Raw genomic sequence first — 17,498 nt, 5'->3', positions numbered from 1 at the left:
ATGAAGTGGGTATAGAGAAAACGTACCTCAACATAATAAAGGCCATATATGACAAGCCCACAGCTAACATACTCAACAGTAAAAAGCTGAAAGTTTTCCGTCTAAGATCAGGAACAAGACAAGGATGCCCACTCTTCCCACTTTTACTCAACACAGTACTGGAAGTCCTACCCAGAGCAATTAGGAAATAAAAAAAAATAAAAGGCATCCAAATCAGTAAGGAAGAACTAAACTGTCTCTGTTTACAGATGACATGATATTATATACAGAAAACCTAAAGACTATACCAAAAAACTGTTAGAACTGATAAATTCAGTAAAGTTTCAGAATATAAAATCAACATACAAAAACTAGTTGCATTCCTATACACTAATAATGAACAATCAGAAATAGAAATTAAGAAAACAATCCCATTTACAATTCCATCAAAAAGAAATAAAATATCTAGGAATAAATTTAACGAAGGAGATGAAAGACTTGTACACTAAAACCTATAAGACACTGATGAAAGAAACTGAAGAAGGTACAAATAAATAGAAAGATATTCCATGCTCATGGATTGAAAGAATTAATATTTTTAAAATGTACACACTACCCAAAGTGATCTACAGATTCAATGCAATACTTATCAAAATTCCAATAGCATTTTTCACAGCAATAGAAAAAACAATCCTAAAATTTGTATGGAACCACAAAAGAATCCGAATAGCCAAATCGATCTTGAGAAAGAACAAAGCTGGGGACATCACACTTCCTGATTTCAAACTGTATTACAAAGTTATTGTAATCAAAACAGTATTTTACTGGCATAAAAACAGACACATAGACCAATGGAACAGAATAGAGAGCCCAGAAATAAATCCACGCACATATGGTCAATTAATTTAGGACAAAGGGGTTAAGAATATACAATGAGGAAATGATAGTCTCTTCAGTAAGTGGTGTTGGGAAAACTGAACAGCCACATGCAAAAGAATAAGCCTGGATCACTATCCTACACCATACATCAAAATCAACTCAAAATAGATTAAAGGGGCCAGCTCAATGGCGTAGTTGTTAAGTTTGTGCACTCTGCTGCGGCAGCCCGGGGTTCATGAGTTTGGATCCCAGGCGCGGACCTAAGCTCCACTTATCAAGCCATGCTGTGCCAAGTGTCCCACATATAAAGTAGAGGAAGATGGGCATGGATGTTAGCCTAGAGCCAATCATCCTCAGCCAAAAGAGGAAGATTGGCAACAGATGTTAGCTCAGGGCTAATCTTCCTCACACACACACAAAAAAAAGATTACAGGCATGAATGTAAAACCTAAAGCATAAAAATCCTAGAAGAAAACTTAGGGGGTAAGCCCCTTGGCATCAGTCTTGGTAATGATTTTTTGGTTCTGATATCAAAAGCAAAGGCAACAAAAGCAGAAATAAACAAGTGACACTATATCAAACTAAAAAGCTTCTACACAGCAAAGGAAATCATCAACAAAATGAAAAGGCAACCTATGGAATGGAAGAAAATATTTGCAAATCATTTATCTGATAGGCGGTTAATATTCAAAATATATAAAGAACTCATACAACTCAATAGCAAAAAAACAATTTGATTTAAAAAATGGGCAGATGATCTGAATAGACATTTTTCCAAAGAAGACATACAAATGGCCAACAGGTATATGAAAAGATGCTGAATATCACTAATCATCTGGGAAATACAAATCAAAACCACAATGAGATATCACCTTGCACCTGTTAGAATGGCTATTATCAAAAACAACAAGAAATATCCAGTGTTCACAAGAATGTGGAGAAAAGAGAACTCTTCTGCACTATTGATAGGAATGTAATTTGGTTCAGCCATTATGGAAAATAGTATGGAGTTTTTCCAAAAATTTAAAAATAGAACTACCATATGATCGAGCAATTCCACTTCTGACTTCTGGGCATTTATCCAAAGGAAATGAAATCATTGTCTCAAAGAGATATCTGTACTCCTATGTCCACTGCAGCATTACATACAACAGCTAAGGCATGGAAGCTATCTAAGTGTCTATCAACAGATAAGTGGATAAAGAAAATGTGGTATATATATACAATGAAATATTATTCAGCCATAAAAAGAAGGAAATCCTGCCATTTGCAACAACATGGATGGACCTTGAGGGCATTATGCTAAGTGAAATAAGTCAGACAGAGAAAGACAAATACCATATGATCTTATTTATATGTGGAATAAAAAAAAAACTGAACTCAAAGATACAGAGAACAGACTGGTGGTTGGGAGAGGTAGGGTGTGGGAGTGTGTGGAAAATGAGTGAACATGGTCAAAAGGTACAAATTTCCAGTTGTAAGATAAATATGTCCTGGGGATGTAATGTACAGCATGGTGACTAGAGCTAATACTACTGTATTGTATATTTGAAAGTAGCTAAGGGAGTAGATCTCTGACACCGGGCAATTTTTCGAACTCAATCACTTCATTTGTAAAATGGGGATAATAAAGAAACCTGTCAGAGAACACAAAGGATTGCTGCAAAGATCGAATAAAATAAGGTAAATGTCTCTGTAAGTGTTTTAAAAGTGTTATTTTATTATTATTTTCTTATAAATAAAGGTGGTGGATTAATACAGTGCTATTCCCTTTAAAGCATAACAGTGAGAGTTTAGTCACTTTTAGGAATCTCTTAATAAGGAAGAGTGTGGTGGTTAAGAACAGAGGCTATGGAATAAGACCACCTGAGTTTGTATCCTTACTCCACTATTACTATCTCTGTGACCTTGGATAAATTATTTCCCAAAGCATCAGTATCCTCATCTGTAAATAACAACCATGCCAAACTTAATAGGATTATTTTGAGAATTAAGTGAGCTAGTGTGTAAAGTACTTAGAATCATGCCTAGGTCATAGAAAGCCCCTAATAATGGTTGCTCTCATTTCTATGCCATGGCCTCCTTATGGAGCATCTTGGTGTTACAGTCAAATTTAACTTTTTATACAACTTAATAAAAATCTAGATTTGATGGACTGGGAATCACTCCTCAAGATTCAGTTTGTATATTAACATTTTGGGGAGATACTTCCTTTAAAGAATGCAAGACAGGTGACAAATTGCCAATTCAATGAATTGTCGATTCTTCATTTTCAAGACTATATTATTTTTTATACCTATATACAGTTCTTTCTTATATTCAATGAATATGTTTAACTAGTATACTCTTGTATGGATAAATTTTGGAAATAACTTCTTATAAATATATTCACTGATACAGCACATTTGTAGATGTCATAAAGCTTCAAAAATAACTAATGTACTCGATACATAATTGAGATGTTTCATTTGGCTTTGACATCGTGTAAAGGCTAATGTGATAAAGTTTAATTAGAGCAAAATATAAAACCATTCAAGTAATTATTTGTATAGATAAAATCCTTAAAGATAGGAGTCATGTCTTTTTCTCCTTTGTTTCCTCTACCCAGTAGAGAAGACAGTACTGAGGACATTCACTAAATATTTATGGATAGAAAGGAGGAAGGAAGAAAGGAAGGAAGGGAGGAAGGATAGGATGCAGACAAATCTTATCCACAGCCTGAGCTGCATACCACTGGGATAGAGTGCTATGCTTACTTACCCACGTCCACCAAGAGTGTATTTCCCCACCCTTCTTTCTTTGTCAGCAAATATAAATGAGAAGCTCTATGATCCTGCCCAGTTGAACCAGCACCATCCACACTTCATTAACGATCCTCGTGGTTAAGAAACTCGTATAAACAACCACTGAGGGCACCTCAGTCTCTTTGACACCAATCTGGATTCCCTAAACTCTCAACTTCACATGCTCACTTGGTACTCTGAGGATTTGTTTCCCCTATATTTTCTACGATTTCACACGTTAAACCATCTTTCCTTGTTACTTGGCTTGTCTCTTTAAAGACTCATTTGTGCAGAGGGAAGAACGAAGTAGAAATTAAAGTAAAGGCCATATTCTTACCAACAAGACAATGTTGGTATTTTGATAGAGAGCTCGTGCCACACAGATTCTTTGCCTCTGACCTCCACTCAGGTTGATGCCCTAGAGAAGAAATATCCATAAACATCCACCTTTTTCATTAGTAAATGATCTGTTGGTAAAAAATCCCCTTTAAAATACAAACTTCTCTAAAAAGACCTTATATTAATTAAATTGTTTTTAATTAAATTAGTAGGATAAAATGAAAACTGTCTACTGGTCAATACTCAAATTATATTAAGGTAATTCTTGACTGATAACATTAAGCCTCCTTTCACTCTGATAGAGAGTTCTGTTGTACAAAAGCATTAATAACCACTCTTGGTGAGTGCTGAAGACTGCAGACAATTCCAAAATTTTTTTAAAATTTGTATTTATTTATTTGTCCATACATTTTACTAGTTTCTTGAATTGTGTCTGTAGTTTACTTAATATATACCTCTTAAATTTGATATTACAAGTTATGTTCAACAGAATTATACAGCAATATTCTTTACTAATCAAGTACTAATTATAAATTTTTTTTAAAATTAGTATTTATTTAGCACTCAGTATGTGCCAGGCTTGTGTGAATGGCCTTATTTCTCTGATTCCTCACAGCAATTCCAAAACTTAATTATTGTTCTCCTTGTTTTCCACATGGAGAAACTAAGGATCTGAGAAGTTAAGCTCATGCTCTTAAACACTATACTATGCTACAATAAAGAATAGCCATTAAGAACACAGACTACATATTCAGACTAATCCCAGCTGCACCACTAACTCTGTGTCTGGGCAAGCTCTTTAACCTCCCTCAGCCTTAGTTTCTTCAGCTGCAATATGCAGATAACACCACCACCCATACAACAGATTTGCTATAAAAGTAGATATATATATATCTTTTTGCCCAGTACTTGACACCTAGAAGGGTTAAAAATTCTAGCCAACATTGTTATAAAGATTACATACAAGCATAAATATTTTTCAGCTGGTCAGAATAGTATGATGTCAATGTAAAACATGTTTACACACACAAAAAAGAACACTTTAACAAGAATAAATAGATGTTGACAAGGGCAGAAGAAGTTGTCGGAAGCAATCTCAGCTTCCGCATCAATCTAAAAGTAAACTCCAAGTAAGTAAAAATACATTTGATCAAAGGCAGGGACTGCTTTATTTTCCTTGAGAACTCTCGAGTGGCTAGCAAAATGTTAAGTATATGGTGGTTACTCAACAGATACTTAAGGGAGAGCGGTATCAAAGAGCTCCTGTGCTCCTGTTTCTGGAACTTGTCGCTAGGAAAACACACAATTCCTAAACTCTCAGATTTCATTATGCTCCAATTAAAGGTTAAAAACAACCAGAGACTTTTCTAGATTTTTGTTCATTGTTTAATTAAATTATATATAACTCACCCTCTCTCCAATTTCAGTTTGGTCTCCAAATGGTAATAAGTCAATATCTGGCTGAAGAGAACAGGCATCTGTGACAGCTTTGTACCTTTAGGAGAAACAATTTTGAATTTTTGGATCACTATTAATATACTGCCCATAAACTAAGTCCCAGGTTCAATATCCTGGAAGTTGAAATGAACTATTTATTGAACAACTAGCCTCTAGATTAGGTTTGTGGATACAAAGATAAATAGGTATGGGTTCCCACTCTTATAAAACCAGTAAATGGAGCAGAAGACTGATAACAGGAACATAATAAAAATGCACCTTGTTAGGTACTATAGATAGGTAGGTACAAAGTGCTTCTAGAATACATAAGAAGAAATGACTGACCACTCTGAGAAGTTAATGACATCTTTGCAGAGCAGGCAATTTGGAAGCTGTATCCAGAAAGATGAGTCATAATTTTCCAGGAAGAAAACAAGGAAAAGGAAGCATAAGGAATTGCATAAAGGTGACAAAGTTCATGGTGCATATGAGGGACAACAGGAGGCTCACTCAGGCTGAAGCACAGGCTGTGGGTGGGTAACTGTGCAAACTATCATGCATGCTGCAGCGAGGAGAAATGGAAGATGATGAGGATTGACAGTGTTCAAACTGATCTAAGGCTGGCACTGGAAACTAGATGGATTGGAGGTACAGGGAAGTATGGTCACTGGGAGTGTTGGGAAAAATATCAATGGTTTCATTTTCTCAACCACCTAGTCTTAAAATATTCAAGTCATTCTTGATTCTTTCCTTTTCTTCTCTCTGCTCTTACTTATCCATTCTTAGTCTAGAATGGTTTTCTGTCAACCATCTCTTCTTTTCCATTTTTTCAGTAGCCCCCAAAGGTAGGCAACAAACACCGCATGCCTAGATAATTATTACTACAAACTTTTAAATGTCTCCTTCCTCCTAATTCAGATTCATCCCATATATACCTGTCATTACACTTCTAGATTAAACATCACATTTACTTTATTACGCCCCTTTCTAAAACTTGCTGTGCCTCCCCAGAATGCACAGATTATATCCAATTGGCTTTTGAGGCCCTCCACTATCTCATCTCAGCCTTCCTGTACAATCTAGTTTCCCACTGTCAACATACACAAATCACTGTCTGTTTGATTTGTTCCCAGGCCCCAAATGATCCCATGTAATTCTACACTATTTGCTTTTCTCTTCTCTCCCCTTTCCTCATGCCTCTCCCCTGAACTAATTCTCCTTAACTTTCTTTTCTTTTCTTTTTTTGCTAAGGAAGATTAGCCCTGAGCTAACATCTGTGCCTATCTTCCTCCATTTTATATGTGGGTTGCCACCACAGCACGGCTGATGAGTAGTATAGGTCCACACACAGGATCTGAACCCACGTACCTGGGCCACTGAAGTGGAGCAAGCCAAACTTAACCACTACATCATGGGGCCAGCCCCTCTCCTTAACTTTTAAAACCCAACTTAGGGTCGTAAAATCCACCCTTGTGAGGGTGGCTTAAGGAAAGGACCCTACCTTTGTACGCTCCAGTGGTATTTTAAAGATGGTTGAAAGATGGCATCTTATGGCTGCTCTCAGTCACTAAACCCTTCAGATCCCACATTCCTCCTCCTCTGTCCACAGTTAACTCTCCTTCTGCTCCTTATTTGGATTTTTCCTTCTGCTTACCAATAACCTAAGCATGCCCCCTACCCCTCCTCACATATATACACACTTCAATTTTGGCTGTTCAGTTTTGGTGTACAAATTGTTCTCAATAAGTGTACGGGATGGGCTGAAACTTCATTTGAGGCCTCTCTTAAAAGAGTTGACACAAAAGGCCTGGTGATGGGATGGAAGTAGGGCAAATGGAGAAGAAATTGATTCCAGGATGCAAAGCTTCCAGAAACCAACGACCAACATTAGGATTAGAAATAGTTGCTTGTTTTAGTTCTAAATTTTAAATATTCAAAAATACCTCTGTTTGTTGAAAGGACTTCCAAAGGTAATATTTTCTTCTACTGTAGCATTTAATAGCCAAGGCTTTTGAGCTGCATAAGCCACAGAATACCTGTTCCTACTGGGAAATGGAAAAGAGAAACAAAACGCTAAAATTATGCAAGGGTGCTGGGCTGTACGTTTTAGCACAACTAAGGAAAATAAAAGTTGATAAAATATCTCAAACAGAAATGGAATACTTCTAAAAGATAACATCTTAACAGCCACCATCCTTATTAATTAATGGTTAAATAGTCCACTTAAATTAAAGAGATTAGAATTCAATCAAAATGTCACACAATATGCAAAATTTGATTTTGCTATTGCTAAAGAAGTGTTTTAAGGTGTAAACTCTTAATTGAAATTTTATATTAAAAGTACTTTACAAACTATGAATTTTATATGTAGACCTTAAGAAAAGACATAATTTGATACTATAATTCCAGTAAGTATTTGTGGCTTAATCACATTAACATATTTTAAGGTAATAGATAATATATAAATATTTCAAAACAAAGAATAATATCTTGAGGAGTCCACTTCAATATCAAAATAACTACATATTTAAAAACTACATATTTCAATGCATATTGAAATAGTTTGTTTTTAAAAAATGATAACCTCCTCCCCCTCCCCCATTTTTTTGGCTTGCAAATTCTACCAGATGTCTATACATCAGACTTTCATTTGCAATAATTAGGAAAATGCATGTGAGCTGAAGATAAAGAAGATGATAGGGCTGGGATAGGGAAGGGGCCAGCTTAAAAGTCACACTTCCACAATTAGTTCATGGTCTGTAAGTACTAATTAAGGAATTAAGGTTAAAAGAGAGAAGGTTAAGAAAAAGAGTAGTTAGAAATGCTCAGTGACCATCCTGAAACATCATGTCTTAGAAGTTTAGAAGACATGATAATATACAGTATGCTAGTAGTCACTTACACAAACATTTGTGCAGTAAAACAGTGGTTCCCAACCTCTGACATGTCTGCTTCCCCTGCTCCCTGCTCCTTTAAGTGGTTTTTTAAGATAGATGAAGCACTTGACTCTCCATCTCTGTTTTATAGGCAGATCCCATCACTGTTTAACTCATAAACAATATACCTATTAATTCTTGCATTTTTATTTTATGAAATCCCAAATCCAGTTTAGTAAGAACAGCTTGACTTTCAGCCCAATTTGAGACATGTGTGACATAGAGAAGAAAACAGTTGACACAACAGGCCATGTTGTCTGGCAAATTAATTTTTTTAGTAGCCTGAAATGTTGGGAACCACTGCTATTGCTAGCACATTTTAATAAATATCTTTGTACATCATCATAAAATGACTAGGAGTAAGAGACTGAATATCAAGTAAAGTCTGAGGAAGGAAGTTATTCTTATTAAATGCAGATTAAAATAGAAATAATACCTTCTGGTTGCTTCAAAAGAAGGTTCAGATTCATTTACACTGCAAGTATGGCAAACAATGTTCATTAATTATGAAATGAATGTGTGCACATATCAGGTAAGAGATAAAATTAACACTGGACATATTAAATAGCTACATTTCCCAAATGGTTTCTGATATTAATCTCAAAGGCAAACCAGATGAATGACAGTCTTCTTTTATGTCTTCATCAGCTAGGAAATAATAATTACTACGTAAGGTTCCAAAAGGTAGATAACACTGCTCTCTTTCATATAAAATTTGGGTTCTTACAATGACCTGGGTTCTAACCCCAACTCTGCTCCAACAAGCTATGTAAACTTGGGTAATCTCTCTCGAATAGTTTCCTAGTTTGTATAAACATTTGCTATCTCCTTGGCCTCCCTACCTTAAAAATTCAAATTTATTTGCATTCTATTTAAATTCCTAATTAGCTATGCTAAGGCATGAGAGGAAGAAATACTTTCTGGGCTCTAAACGTGAAAGGTTTAGACACAGCCTGGTCCTTAAAGAAATGGTAAGAAAGAAAGACATGCACAATAAGTCAAACTGCAACATTTGGGTATAGTTAATTATTGATTGATATGATTTATGTAAAAAGAGGTGTTTGACTAATTAAATTTATTTATATCTATATTATGGGGAAAAACACCTGAAGACTTATTCATTTTATAGTTTTAAATTTTAATACACTCATGGGTCTCTTAACAACAGGAATACATTCTGAGAAATGCATCGTTGGGTGATTTTGTCGCTGTGTGAAGGTCATAGAGTATACTTACACAAACCTAGAGAGTATAGCCTACTACATACCTAGGCTACTTGGTACTAATTTTATGGGACCACTGTCTTATATGTGGTCTGTTGTTGACTGAAATGTTGTTATGTGGTGTGTGACTGTAATTCAGTTGAATTCCATCATTCTGAAAGACCTGAATTCAAAAACCACACACATAATTAAAGTCTACAGGAACTCCAAAAATAGATCCTATTTGACTCTGGGAAGCATCATATGCTTTTGTGGAGAAAATTTACCTAAGTACGTTACCTAGTGATGTTTGGCTTAGAGTTACAAATGATAAGATTTTCACAACTGCACATTGCTAATGACATCTTGCGATGGTTCACAGAGGCAGGAAAAAACAATCTCAGACTAAAAATTCCCTCTCAATAATGATTATTCCCTGATTTAAGTTGCTCATAAAAAAATAATGAAATGCACAATTTCCCAAGTGATATTTTCCACACAATAAGTTCAGATGCCAAAAAATTTGGATTTTATTTTTTTAGTGGTAAGAAGCCAATAAATGACCTCAATGGTTTAGTTAATCTGCGGAAGAGACAGAACAGATGAGGAAGAGCAGGTGTGTGGCAGAAATTATGGATTAATTTGCCTCCTGACCATCCAGGTGGAATTGCCCATTGGACATTTGAAAATGTCGGCACAAACTGGAAGGCATCAAGTTTTTCACTAACTGTTAATTAAATTCCAACTATATTTATTTAATATCAATTTAAAAATGTTTATTGATCACTGCCTAGTGCCAAAATACTAGAGATACAGTAAACAAAGAAAACTCATTCCTTCTTTCATGCTACTTTCTGTTTTGTGGGAGTGTGGCAAGGGAATAAATACTATGATAGATGAGGTAAAGGGTTACATTAGAGCACAGATGAAGGACACCCAAGTCACTTTTGGCAAATCAGGATAAACAAAAGAGTTGATGCCAGAGGGATAAATAAGAGTGGGGAAGAATATTTCAGACCAGATGAAATACATATTGAATGACCTTGAGGTATCCTGGTCACACAAGGAACTGATGTAAATTCAGCATGACTGAAATGTGGCTGTAAATGATGAGTGAAGAAAAGTACATGGTGAACTTAAAAAGTATGCACAGCCAGATAATGAAGGGGCACATAAACCATTTTACAGAGTTTGAACTTTTCTGCAGAGCAATAGAAAACCACTGAAAGGATTTAAACGAGAGAGAGAGATAGGTTCAGTTTAGAAATATGACTCTGATTGCAGAATGCAACAAATGAATTGGAGGTAACAAGACTGGAGGTAATAGAGTGATCACAGGAGGCTGTGAGAGTAATGGAGATAAGAACGCAGTGCCCTGAATTAGGCTGATGGTGAATAAATGAAGAGAAGTGGACACGTTCAAAGATACCTAGGATGGTGGGGGACTGAGAAGATGGAGGGGATAAAGGAGAGAAAGGCACTGCGGACAGGGAACACAGATGATGAAGTGCACACGGTGGGGGAAGATAGTGAATTCAGCAGTAGACACATTTCAGTTTGAGGTAGCTAAGGGATATCCAAATGACCATGGCCAGGAAGCAGAATTTGAAGCTCAGGAGAGAGATACGGTAAGCAAATGAAAACTTTGGGGTAATTGTCCCTCATAATGTATGCCTTAGGTACCAAGGACTTTGAATTCCATCCTTTATTAGTGAAAAGTCAATAAATTACTTCAACAATTCTAGCTTGTTTCAAAAGCAAACAAAGGAACAGGAGCAGATAGAGGACTCTAAAGTCATGGGAAGCTATGAGATTGTCCAGCCAGTATGCATAGTGGCAGAAAAGAATGGGATAGACCTTGAAAAAAAATCACTATTTAACAAACGGCTAAGGAAGAGAAATCTGATGAAGGGACCAAGAGGGGCAGGCAAAAATTATAAGAAGTAAACTGGACTGTGAGTTTTACTGGAAACTAAGCAAGAAGACTTTTTGAAGGAGAAAGGTATGGGCAATAATGCCAAGTGGCCAGGATGTCAAGTAGGATAACGATCAAAAAGTGCTCAGTGAATTCAACAACTAGGATGCCACTGATGGATTTGATAAGAATAGTTTCAGTAGAGTAGCAGAGGGAGAAACCAGACTGTAGTGGACTGAGGTGAGAGGAGAACAAGAGGAATTGGAGAGGATGAGTGAAGACCTTTCTTTTTACCTACAAAAAGGAGTTAGGGTGGTAGCTGTGGGTTGAGATTAGAAAGAGAAAGAGAGAGATAGAAGAGTCCTATTTTTCTACAAATAGAAACGAGAAAGAGCCAGGGGCTGGGCAAGATAAGAAGCAGATAAAGAAAAAAATACAATTTCCTTTGGCTTCAGGGTGTCTCAGTCTAGTGAGAAGACCAATGCACATTAGTGATTTGAACAATGTGCAGAGGGACTAGAAGAGAAGGTACATTTCAAGCCACCTGGGAGAGTAAGAAAAGGCTCTGTCAAAGAGATAACATCTGATTTGACACTAGAAACAAGGGTAAGGCCACCAATCCAGGGCAGGGCATTAGGGAGGGAGTATATTCATTTGAGGACTAACCGCAGTTCAGTGTTACTGGAGCACAGGGGTCAGGGTGGGTGGAACAGCAGGATGTGAGTTTAAAAAGTCAGACAGGGACCAGATCATAAAAGGCCCTGATGGAGTATGCAAAGGTCTTTGGAATATTTCTTGTATGCTTTCGCTAGTCAATAAAAAAACTATAAACAAGAAGGAAGTAATCAGATTCTCATGTCCAAAAGGTAAATCTTGCAATTGTGCGAAGAAAGGTGAGGGAGTTATTAGAGTGAGTAGTTCACACAAGTGATAAGTACTTAAACTAGGGATATTAAAGGTGACATAGAAAAGTAAGGACATTGTGATTGAATAAGTGATTGGTTGGATTTCGAGAGCACTAGAGAGAGAGACGAAACGAGGTTGAATCTTTGATTTCTGACTTGCACACCCACCAACTGATTCCAGGGGGTGAGGACACCCCAACAAAGATACAGGAGAAGCAGGTTTTGGAGATACAAAGGATATGAGTTCAGTTTGGATGTGTTGAATGTGCAGCTTGTATAAGACTTTTTGAAGGAGCTGTTACATCATCAGAAGAAAGATCTTGTCCAGAAATGTACATTGGTATGTCATTAGTACTTACAGAGTAGCTGAAGTCAAAGACATAATTTAAGGGCTGAGTAAAGGAAGAGGATTCTACAGTAGATTGCAGAAAGACTAAAAGAGAATTAGAATATTCTTCCCTATCTTCCATCTCCACTTCTATTGCAGCTCCCTACTTTTGGACTCATTAATTTTGGCTTATCCTTAAAATGTAAGTTCAAGTGTTATTCATTCATTCCCCTAAGAAAGCTTTTGTTGACCCCACAGACTTGACTCAGTCAGGTCACCTATTGTCTATTCTGATAAAACCTTGTACTTCTTCTTTCTGGCATTTATAAAAATTTAATCAAATAATTAATTATGAAATTATTTTCTTACTTCTCATGACCTTCCCTGCTAAACAGTAAGCTTCGTGAGAACAGGGGCCTGGCTTCCCTTGTTCAGTTATTTACCCCCAACAACTAACACAATGATTTGCATGTAATAGGCGTGCAATAAATAATTTTAATAAGTGAACAAGCGAAAGTGTCATGGAAACCAAGAAACGAGTTGGTTTCAAGGAGTCATCAGTGGGGAACAATTTCAAAAGCTATGGAGAAGTTAAGAAGGATTGAGAACAAATCATGACAATTTAGCATTTCAGCAGGCATTGGCGAGAACTTTTCACCCAGATCGCAATGCTCTGTGTGAAAGGAAAATAAAGAAGTTAAGTGTGGGTAGACCTCTCTTTTAAAAAAAGAAATGCTGCAGTTGTTTGAGAGATAGACAAGATCTTTTTTTAAATGGAGGATAAGGGAATGTGGAGAGCAAGAAATTAAAGACTTCTATAAGAACAAACGGTTAACTAATGTAGTAACGTTCCGAATAAGGCAAGACAGTATATAGCGAATTTTCACTTCGGAATACCTCCCATTGCAGGATTTATGTATACTTTCCTTTAAGAATAAAAGTTAAATATCATATACTAGTCTCAGAGGAAGAAAGAAAAGATGGCTATAGATCCATCTCTAGGTAGTCATCTTCCATGAACAAAAAAATTACCCTACTCTTTCCTTTTCCATGAGTAATGTTATAGTCCTTAACTTCTAGAGACCACTTCTCCAGCCCTCTCACATAGCAATATATTTAATCAAATTCAGTTGTGGAGTGTTATTTTTTCTCTTCCAAAACAAATAAATAAATAGAGTTAGCTGTGAATTCCAACATCAGATCTTATTTGATAACATGAAAATCACCAGGTCCACGTCCAGACTCATCCTCCATCTTTCAACGTGGTAGTAAATAGCACTGAAGGCAACAGAGAAAGCAAAGAGGAAAATGGAATCAGATTTCACTTCTGCATGCAGGATTTGTGTGTATTTTCCTTCGAGAGTAAAAGTTAAACTTGGTATTCTAGCAACTTCCAAGTATCATGGTTGATACCTTATGGAATGGGAAAGGATGACTTTTGCAAGCTTAAATCATGAACAACATTTGGAAGAAGGAGAGCTAGATGTGGACACAAACATGCTATATTATATCTGATTCAGGAGGGCTGACTCAATGTGTTATTATTCCTTCAAGCCAGGCAAAGTCACGTGAAAAGGAGTAACTCCTCAATTCACCAGTCTTAGAATAATGAGCCACTGTTATAAAGCCGATTACAAGACATTAGAAGATAGAACACTAGGAGAGATGGGGCTTGAGAGTAGCATGGTTGATGGCCTGGGTGAGAGGGAAAGGAAAGAAAGGGAAACCAAAGATAAATGATGGCTCCGTCTCACATGATTACCACAATTATTACACATTCTGGACTCCCTCACTGGGACCATCCATCAGATAAAGCATTTTAGTTCTAGCTCTTAAGATATCAGTAGGAATTACTCTTAATCACAACAATCAGGAAAGGACAACTTCAGTGAGGTAGAACATTTGCTTTTCGACAACAATAAAGCACACCCAGATGCAGGAGTAAGAACGCTGGCACTCTGACAATTTTGGAGAATTTATTAGTTGCTCCCTCCTGTCTCTCACCTTTCTCTTCTGGAGCTACAATGTCAGACTAGGTCAAAGGTAGCAATTTCCAAGGAAACATCTATAGATGTCTTTGTGTACCAAGTTCTACCCATGTAGGTGTGTCCTGGGTGAGCAGCAGTACCTCTTCTCCTGCACAAAGTAAATATTTCTCACTGCAACAGTGCAGAGTACTTTACTGGACTTTGCTCATGCCCATCTATAAGGACACATTTAAAAATAAAATTCACATAGCCAGAGACACAGCAATGGTGAAAGAATGACAGCAAGGCACTTAGTGCTTATTATGACATTTATTGTTTTGCTTTAGTTTTTTTTTTTCAAGCTTTAACAAATATCAAACAATTCAGTCTGCTGAATTAAAGTACTTCTTAGCATTTGCACATCATCAACCCATCAATATTAATAATTTCTAAATTATCTTTGTTCTAAGTAACATTTCTACACCTTTTCTTATTGGATGAGGCACAGCAGCTTTTTTCTGGAATGAAGAGTAAGTACAAATAACTTTAAAAGAAGGTCAGTATCTTCTGAACACTGCTAATCTGAAAATATGTTTTATCTGATATGGAAGAAAATTAAATTCTTGTAATTCAAGAAAATAGAATTTGTGTTAGCTTATCCAATCTCTTAGAGGCTTAGTTTTTAAGTTGTGGTGAGTATCTGAGCCAATCCAAACATTTTTTTAAGAAAATCTTAGTCTTGTCTCCCATGAAAAGATGGGACTATTGTCTCCTAAGGCAAGTGTTCATAAAAAGATGATTTTTAAACTATGGAGATTGTATAAATACTGAGAATTATCTTAAATCCTTTCTCACATCTTCATCCTGTTGGCACTGTCTCCAAGATATAACCTCTTATTAGGATTCGTGGAAGAGATTTCTTTACAAGCATTTTCTTCTCTTAACTAAAGTTTAAAACAGAATTTATTCTAAAAATGCCCATAAATAATCTTTACTCATTCTCAAGGGATGTCTATATGTATAAACAGCAGACTAAGCCACACGGAACTCACGATGGTAGGTACAAAATGATATTCAAGAACATCTGTAGGTCTTCCCAACCTCAGCACAACTGACATTTGGAGCCAGATAATACCTTGTTGTAAGGGGCTACCCTCTGCCTTGTAGGATGTTTAGCAGGATCCCTGACCTCTACCAACTAGACCAGCAGGAGCCCAATTCCCCAGTGTAACAATAAAAATGTCTCTAGGCATTGCCTAATGTCCCCTGGGGGTAAAATCACATCTGGTTGAGTACCACTGGTCTACAATCCAATTTCTTAGATAATCTGTAGCCAATTTCTTCATAAACTGCTTATGGAGTATCTACTAGATAGATAAAACTAAATAAATATCATTTACTCTTGATTACACAATTATATAACATTATGGTTCAGAGTCACTTTATTACCACAATGTACTTTGAAGACCCCAAGCCAGCCATTCAAATATCCAGAAGTGCCATGCTAGATACCTCTTTTTTTCATGTCTTTAAAGTTGCACAACACACCAGTCTGACTCATTCATATCTCTGACCAGATACTTCAAGTGTCTAGTTTAAGTTGGGTGTGAAGAGAAACGGCTGACTTCTCAGCCCCTTCTGAAGATTCTGGAAAAGATTACTTGATATTTCTTCTCTGAATGTTGAACCATTAAGGTTCTGTTTGCATTTAAGCTTTATAGATAACACAAGTTTCCCACAACTTCTTTTATTATTGAATGAATTTTTAAGTTATTTCTTTGACTGTTACCCATTTAACTTTAAAAATCTGCCTTTACAATTCCAATCTTCTATCTCAGCAATGTACTAGTTTACACTATTTTAAACCTCTATAATAAAATGTTTTATAATTTTTGATTTATGACATTTAAGGTTTCCACTAATTTAAAAAAAGCCTGTGCTTATTTCTGAGGGGTCCTCAGACTCCTAACACAGGAATCTATTGCTCTAATTTCTTCCCTTGGAAGATCATTAGATGTACGACAGAGCAACAGAAACCAATTACAAATACACATACTTGCTCCAGTGAACTTTTCCTTCCAGTGTCTGCATCTCACCGAGGATGGCGAGGAGAAGAGAGGACTTCCCACATCCCACTTGGCCCACAATCATGGTTAATTGACCTAGACAAATGAAACAAAGGATGATAACAGGATGAGATGAAAGTCTCTTAGTAAAATAAAATCAAAATACATTTAGAAGAGGCTGATGTTTCACATTCAGTGGCCCAGTTTTGGTGTCCAGCAATAAGGTATTCTAAACAGCTCCTTTCTCTGATACATAAGTTTTTTTGAAAAAGGAAAAAAAAATTAAAATATATAGGTCTTGATTTATTACTTCTAGAACTATGAGAATAGCTGACATTAGTAAAGAGAGCAACGAAATAATTCCCTAAATCATCTAAGTTAGTGTTAACTTTATTATTCAACTTGTTCAAGAAGAAAAGACAGTTTTGACTAAAATAGATAATTGGTATGAAAACCTCAAATAATTGGGATTTGGGCTGTTATTAAGACGTCTTCTCCAATTTCTTACTTTGATTTACATGTATAATGGAAAAATCCCAAGCTAGGCTACCAGGCCAAGTCAAAAAAAATATTTCTATTCAATTATCCAGACATTTTAAATAAAAATTATTGGGTATTTGAGCCTTCTTGAAAACTTCATCAGCCTTCCTCAGCGATAGAGAATATTTTCTCAGATACTCTTTCATTAAATTCCTTCTCAAACAAAATGAGAAATAAACTACCCCATTATTCAAATGGCACAAATCAACAAATAAACTAATA

General features: G+C 36.2%; 1 protein-coding gene across 1 annotated transcript in view; it reads right to left on the bottom strand.

Moving 5' to 3' along the window:
* ABCC9 (ATP binding cassette subfamily C member 9) overlaps positions 1–17,498 on the bottom strand; it is a 120,092-nt gene that overhangs the window by 47,881 nt on the left and 54,713 nt on the right. Inside the window, exons 18-22 of the mRNA XM_058558664.1 lie at positions 16,727–16,832; positions 8,790–8,828; positions 7,361–7,462; positions 5,391–5,475; positions 3,979–4,059 (exon numbers count right to left, since the gene is read on the bottom strand). Of these exons, the coding sequence (XP_058414647.1) occupies positions 3,979–4,059; positions 5,391–5,475; positions 7,361–7,462; positions 8,790–8,828; positions 16,727–16,832 (413 nt within the window). The remainder of the gene's footprint in view (positions 1–3,978; positions 4,060–5,390; positions 5,476–7,360; positions 7,463–8,789; positions 8,829–16,726; positions 16,833–17,498) is intronic.

Source organism: Diceros bicornis, chromosome 17, assembly GCF_020826845.1.
Source record: "Diceros bicornis minor isolate mBicDic1 chromosome 17, mDicBic1.mat.cur, whole genome shotgun sequence".
NCBI lineage: Eukaryota > Metazoa > Chordata > Mammalia > Perissodactyla > Rhinocerotidae > Diceros > Diceros bicornis.
Note: the sequence above shows the minus strand (reverse complement) of the source record. Positions and strands in the feature narration are given on the sequence as shown.